Here is a 7,944-nt window from a genome sequence, read left to right as displayed (position 1 = left end):
GTAATCTTTAAGCATTTAAAAAAAATTGGATATTCATCGATTATATTAGTGCCAATAATAATTGTCATGCTGTTAAAAACCATGAAAGATCATATCTCTATATAGAATTCTATACATGTCCATGTATATACAGGTAGCCTGCATGTATGGATAAGCAAATAACCCTATACATGTATATAAACATTGTACATTTACATGAACATTGTTAATGATTTTTTGAAAATTAGAAATCTTTTTTCTTAGTTCTAATTTGATAATATACATATATCCAATGAACAAAACAGTTTTTTTATGAAAGCACATGTATAATACTTATTTTGGAGGACTAAATCAGATACCATATGGTACCTGACCCTACCTCTGATGTTTTGGAGGTCCGTATTTGCTCTGCTTACAATTTGTATTGTTTTGTGGACTTTTGAGCTTGAGTACTGTTCGTTACCTCCATATTTAATTGAGAATTTTTCTTCCCGAGTCATGCAAAGAGAATTTCACAAAATAAAAATCTTGAAAATTAAAAATTTTCCTTTATCAGAAAATAACACGTTTTTTATATTCTTTTAAAATACACTGTAAAATGCATGTATTTTTCGTTTACTTAGTTATATTAACTTCCTGGTTTAATTAGTTTATCTACCAATAGATCTCATGAAAGGTTGGCATTCTACACTGTTCCATGCTTATCTAGCAGATCAAGATGTATATAAATAATCACTTTGCATTTGTCTTTGACTATTTAAAATACATAACGCAAATGAATGATCTGAATAATGTTGATCAAACACAAAAGAATCATATGCATGTCAACGAACAGTGCTGATATGTACTTTATTGCTCAAAAAAATTGTTGTGTTAGGCTGTCATAAAACCACCTTGAAGACATAATTATAAATACCCGATACTATGGTTGAATAACACAGTCATGGTTACCAAGAATTTCATACGAAGCCAAGTTCTTTATATCCAATGACTACTCAACTACGTGTATTCCATTTATAACATTTGAAGACTTGTGACGGTAGATAATGTCATTTTGTATATATTGTCTTCGGTCACAATATGATTGTATACATGTACCTACTCTCATTACACACATCCTCGTCCATCGGTACATATTGTTGCCGACTGAAAAGTTGCACAGGTAAATATTGTTGCTGACAGCACATATTGTTGCCCCACGGATAGTGTTGCTTAAAGATATTTTGCTGTTTTTTGATACATTTAACTGTAATTTTTCTTTTTTGCTTTGATCGACCACTCTGGCCTCACTCGACCTCTGCTGGTATATAATGGTTTGAAAAATAAAACCTTTGAATTTACGCTGTTAAATGAAGCTTACAATAAGAACAAACTCTCCTGGTCCAGTAGTTCTTGGGGAAAAAAAATTACATAGATTTTTTTCTTTATATTTCTATATAAAATTTTCTCAAATATTCTGTATATCATGACATGCCCCTCTACGGAAGCCCATTTAGGACCTATCGAAAAATATTTTGAATCCGATATAACGAATTGCCGAATTTGTTATAACGAATTTAATTCGTTATAACAATTTCTTTTAATTGGTTATAATGAATTTAATCTGTTATAACAAATTTGTTGATTTCGTTATAACGAATTCAAAAATTTGTTAATACGAATTAAACTCGTTTTAACAGATTCTAAAACTTGTTATAACGAATTGAATTCATTTAAATGAATTCCATAATTTGTAATAACGAATTAAATTCGTTAAAACGAATTCGACAAATCGTTATATCGAATTTATATATTTTTTTCTATAGGTCCTGATAATTGAATTTAATTAAACGAATTTAATTCGTTTTAACAAACTTTGGAATTTGTTTGAACGAATTTAATTTGTTATAACAATTTTTTGAATTCGTTTGAACGAATTTAATTTGTTATAACAATTTTTTGAATTCGTTTTAACAAATTTAATTCGTTATAACAAATTAAAGAATTCGTTATTAATAATGAATTCAACAAATTTGCTATAACAGATTAAAATCGTTATAACAAATTCAAAGAAATTGTTATAATGAATTAAATTCGTTATAACAAATTCGACAATTCGTTATATCAAATTTCAAAAATATTTTTATAGGTCCTAAATAGGCTTCCTGTAAAAGTTCACAAGAAAATATAATAAAAATCTTATTTTATCTGGAAATAATTGAAACTACGAATTCGGGGACACGTTTGATTAACACATCCTTGCATTTTCAGAAAGTAAACTTTATCTTTAATGCATAATTATAGTAAATAAAAATGAAATACCTGTATATTAAAATCATTATCCAGAATTAAAGTATTAATATTTTTTTCATGTAATATATATGAAAAATATATGAAATATTATGGGAAAGTTGCGGTTCCTTCGGATGAGACCTTAAAACCGACGGCAGGCGTTGGCACGTAAAAATAACCCTCACTGCTCAATGGCCATGAGTGTCGAGTAAAAGTAAAAATTTGAAGCACTTCACCAGTATATGGTAACGTCTCTATATGAGTGAAAAATTGTATGTTGAAAAACAACATACAATAAATCATTATTACATTTTACACCTAAATTATGATAAAACAAATTATAAAAATAGAATACATTCATGTGTTCCGAAGTGAGTATCTTTGTGTCAAAATACAATTCAAAAGAGTGTTGATGAAACTAATTAAATATTTTGTACCAGTGATGTGTTTTTTAACCGATGCCATGGCGAGGGAATAAAAAAAAAAACTCGTTGGATAAGATCATATCCATGTACATTCGTACATGAAAGATTCAATATTCCATATTTTATCTATCAATATTTTACACAGTTTTATACCCGATAGGAATCCCAAAGCTCGTGCATTTTGTACACCCAGCTTGTGCCAATATTCACCAATATAAGTTCAAGCACACTATGATATTGTTAAATGCAACTGTATTTCGATGAATACTGTATTATTTGATTTTATACCTAGTTCAAAATGTCAACGTCTTTTTATAGCCAATATCACCCATATTTTAAAGATCCTTTACTAGTATTTTTTACTTTATGGAGACTAATATTTATTGATAGGAAAAAAAATAATGTTAGTTGTGAACATCCACATAAAATATGATTCATATTGAAGGTAGTTGCTTACATGTAGATTTTTGAAGAGAATACATAGAAAACGTACCATGGATCTTATCTAGATCTGTTAATAATACAGATATTCACAATAAAAAAAAATCTGGCTAGAATATGCACAAAGAAAAAAAGGCTTCCAAGGAATTCCAATTATACAATGATAACTTTATAATATCCTTATGTTGAAACGTGACTTTTCAAGGACTTTTGAGAAGTTCCTGAAAACAATTGAGAAATTAAACTTTTGTAATTCAATACGACCGAGAAGATTGCAGATCTTTGGTTGTTAAGACATTTAAAAGTCTATTAGAAGTTTGAAAAATTGTTAGTTTTAATAATTCAACAATTTTTAAATGAGAGAAAATCACAGTAGACAATTTATGCAATTGTATTTAGTATGCAATGTAGTTTTTCTTTACAGATTTTTTGTCTGTTGTTATGGAAAAGTCTTATAGTTAAATCATAGGACTGTCTGATTAATCCTATTTGTTTAAATCATTAATGTTTAAAATCGAAATCACGGTTTTTAAAGCATAAAGTAAGTAATATATTTGTAATGTAATGGAGCTTGGACACATTTGCATTGCATGGTTGCTTACAATTTCCAAATTTGATTTCCAAGAAAACTTTCACTTTAAATCAATGCTCTTAAAATTTAATGACAAAAGCATTCGTCATAACATTACCAAAAGGAGATTGCAAAATAATATCGTCAAGAATGATAATTTAAGGTTTGGACATTGGCAAGTAATTGTAATTTAATTGCTTACTTTGTAATTGGCCAGATACCTGAACATGATGCATCCATAGCTCCATTCAATCTTTAATTTAAACAATATTTTATGATGAAAAATCATTAAAGGATAGGGTAGCAGGCACTTCCTGTATAAATCTTCTCCAAAATTTGCAATTTTTTTCAGATTCCCCTATTTTTAAATTGTATTTTGCCGAGAGGTGTTAAGAATAAAACTTTAAAATATAAACAAGGATTTCTAAGAAAATTAAAATAAATATGGATTGTTACTGAAGAAAACTGAAAAATTAACGTAAATTTTTATATATCCGATCTTGCATGAGCGCACAAAAATCACTAAACGGACATCATGCCCCTATCGTAATTTTAAAAAGTTGTTTGCTTCCGTGATTTAAACAATAATACAGGTGCTACTGCGCATGCCCAACATGTAAGATATACATTCCTGGCAGAGGGAGAATTTTTGCCAAAAATCCTGTGAAATTCTGAAATTTAAAATGCAGTGATATTAATCAAGACATTCTTCTGTGTGTTATGTGCGGATTTAAGTGGATTACAGAAAGAAATAGATACACCAGAAAGCTGTAAAATTTTCGTAAGTCAGTGGCATTTCACTGTTAAACGGTGAGCGATTCTCATACACCCTAAGTACAGTGTTTTCACAATGGCGGAGATCTCTAAAAAACGAGCGCTGGACAAAACAGATAGTACGGATGAATTGTCAATGGAGCAAGATGAACAAAGTAAACAGAAAACTGAAGATTTTCAACTTAGAGAACTTATGCAGGGCATTTCCAGCATACAGACAACGCTAGCTAATTTCATGTTACGACTCGATGGTCAGGGTAAGCATCTAGATGACATTACAAAAGAAATTAGAGCCAAAAACGGTATTCAGGAGAGGCTAGAGAATGTCCAGGAGCAGGCCAATGATACTATCTACCTCGTAACAGAGTTGCAGGACAATCAGAAGAAAATGGAGAGAGAATTAAATAGATTCAGAGATTACGTGGTTAAGCTTGAATATCGTGTGAACACGCAAAATAGCCAAATTATCGACCTAAAATCAAGATCAATGGAGAACAATATTATTATCAGTGGTTTGGAGGAAAAAAGTCCCGAGAAAAAGTCCCCGGAAAATCTGGCTAATATCCTTAGAAATGTTTTCACCTCTGAAATGGGGATGAAAGAGGCAACAGTAAACGAACTCAGAATAAACAAACTGTTCCGCATGGGAGAGTATGATGTACAAAGAAAGTTCCAGAGACCAATCTGTGTACAATTCCGTGATAAGACTCAAAAAGACCTTGTGATGAGGCATATTAAACATGTTAAAGTCTTGAAAGAAAAACAATCAGTTATAAGAGTAGCACAGCAGCAGCCAGAAGAGATCCGGGAGAGGAGAAAGCAACTCTACGATGTTCAAAAGAAGTATGCGGAACGCAGTATCGAGTCAAAAATCAAGGGTGATAAACTTGTATTCACTCAAAGCAACTCAATTTACCGGGAGAAAGTTGGACCTTTGCCTACAGCAGATGAAGTGATCACAAATGACGTGGTAAATACTGCCGTTAGTACAGGAAAGTCAATCGAAGATAACGGGAACCGCTTCATAGCACACGCTACGCAGGTCGACTCCTACAAACAAATCAAGAAATCGCTGGTGGATATCATGCATGTCGAGACTGTGCCAAGTCCGAGTAACAATATTTATGCCTACTGTTTCTCAAGTGACGATGGAGAGCATGGAGAGCATGGAGCGGGTAGGTTGTTATTAAAAACACTAGCCGATAACGAAATTAACAATGCACTCGTAGTTGTGTCAAGATGGCACGGAAACAACATCGGACCCCGTCGCTTCTCGCATATTAAGGAAGTAGGTCTCGGTGCGGCAAAGAAGTTACCAGTCTCAGTTTGATATAACCTTCAAACAAGCGTAAAAAGTGAATTCCGACGTTTATTTGAGTGGACCACTATCTAGAACCAATTTTATTACCTTTAATAGTGTTTCAAAGCGAAACAAATATCAGGTGTGTTTCTTCAAATATCCCGGAATATTTATTTCCTATCCAATTATTCCGGCTGTTTTTGAAATGTAGTATTTCCTGTTTTGTTTTTCGCATTTGGTAAACAATTTTCTTTTCATTTCAAATATTGCCTGGTGTTAACATAATATGTGAATATATCTTTGACTTAAATACCACATAACAATGGGGGGATCTATGCACATAGTCTCCATAATATCAAACTACTATAATACTATATTTAATTGATACAAAATAGTCAAGTTGTGATTTGATTGAAACCAGAGTTTTCTCTGTTATTGTTCAAGTTATTTATTAATCTTTAATCATAACTTTCTATGCTCATATCCTTTATCTTTGTTAAATAGGAAAGTCTATGTGCATAGTATTCTCTACAATCGTTAGCATCGTTAATTTCTATAAATGTGCTTATTGCAAAGTTATTATCATAAATTAAAAAAAAAAGTGTTTGGCAAAATCTTTCCCTCAAAGTAATCAGCAACAAGAGGCATGTCTTTTTGGACAGTTCCATTATTTTTTTTTTGTATGTATTTTTTTCAACCATTTTCAACTTTTTTTTCCAATATTTGTTTTTGACAACTGGGGGTCAGCATTATTCCTATCATCATTCAGACATTTATGGAACATAGGGAAAATAACATAAAAATACTGACAGTAAACTGCCAAGGCCTGGGGGGATATAGATAAAAGAAGAGATGTTTTCAAAAATCTTAAAGCTAAGAAATATATAATGTTTATTTTCTTCAAGATACACATTTTGTGGGAAAAGATGAGAACATAAGAACACAGTGGGGATATAAAGCTTTTTTTAGTTCTTTTAAATCCAATTCAAGAGGAGTTGCTATCTTATTCAATAATAATTGCGAAGTAAAAATATGCAACAAGTTTAAGGATAATGAGGGAAATTATCTTATTATAGATGTTCTCATTGAAGACTTACCTTTTTTACTGATAAATATATATGGTCCAAATTGTGATAGTCCCAATTTTTTTTTAAGTTTACTTAATAAAATAGAGGAGATAAATTGTTCTCAACACATTGTTATTGCAGGTGACTTAAATTTAATTTTTGATAAAGAGTTAGATTCAATGAACTACAAAAACTTAAACAATCCAAAATCATGACTTGAAGTTTTAAAACTTATGGATGCTTTAAACCTAAAGGATGTATATCGTGAAAATAACCCAAACTTAAAAAGATTTACATGGAGATGAAAAAACCCAATTAAACAAGCTAGGCTTGACTTTTTCTTTTTATCAGAATCTTTGTTCACTATGACTCCTTGTGTAACTTACGAGAACAGTTATCGTTCTGATCACTCACCAGTCGTGTTAAGTTGTAAATTAAATGAGTTTATAAAACGAAGAGGATTCTGGAAATTTAATAACTCTTTACTAACTGATAAGGAATTTGTTAAAAAGATAAAATGTAAGATTGAAGAGGTCAAAGTTCAGTATGTCTGCCCTGTTTACAATATGGAAAGACTAAGCTGTCTGGATAATGATATTCAATTTACTATTAGTGATCAACTTTTTCTTGATATTTTACTAATGGAAATAAGAGGAAAGTCAATCTCCTATTTCGACTTACAAAAAGAAAGAAACAAATGAAAGAGAAAAACAATTGGAAAAAGAAATATTTGAATTGGAACAAAATTTAACAGAACATTCAATAAATGAACTTGCAGAAAAACAAACAGAAATAGAAGAAATAAAAAAAAATAAGGTTCAAAGGGCAATGTATCAGGTCAAAGGTTAAATGGATTGAGGAAGGAGAAAAACCATCAAAATATTTTATTAGTTTAGAATCAAGAAACTATGTCAGTAAGCAAATTCCAAAAATAGAAAGGGATGATGGATCATTTGCTTCTACTCAAAAAGATATTTTAGAGGAAACAAAACTTAAGGTTTTTTTTATGAAAGTTTGTATAAAAAAAGGGAAAATGTTGAATCTGAAAATATTCATGAAAAATTAAAAAATTATAAAGATATCCCCAAGTTAAGTAAAGAGGAATCAGATAGCCTT

The 7,944-nt window shown here is 30.6% G+C and overlaps 1 protein-coding gene across 1 annotated transcript; it reads left to right on the top strand.

Moving 5' to 3' along the window:
* Positions 1 to 4,569: 4,569 nt before the first annotated feature.
* Positions 4,570 to 5,791, top strand: LOC134229127 (uncharacterized). The gene is made up of 2 exons (XM_062710842.1): positions 4,570 to 5,203; positions 5,303 to 5,791. Exons 1-2 carry the CDS (start codon positions 4,598 to 4,600, stop codon positions 5,789 to 5,791), a joined length of 1,095 nt encoding a protein of 364 aa, XP_062566826.1. The 5' UTR covers positions 4,570 to 4,597.
* Positions 5,792 to 7,944: the final 2,153 nt, after the last annotated feature.

Source organism: Saccostrea cucullata, unplaced genomic scaffold (assembly GCF_032062105.1).
Source record: "Saccostrea cucullata isolate Sc308-1 unplaced genomic scaffold, CSIRO_AGI_Scuc_v1 ctg4809, whole genome shotgun sequence".
Lineage (NCBI taxonomy): Eukaryota > Metazoa > Mollusca > Bivalvia > Ostreida > Ostreidae > Saccostrea > Saccostrea cuccullata.
This window is presented reverse-complemented; position numbering and strand designations above follow the sequence as displayed.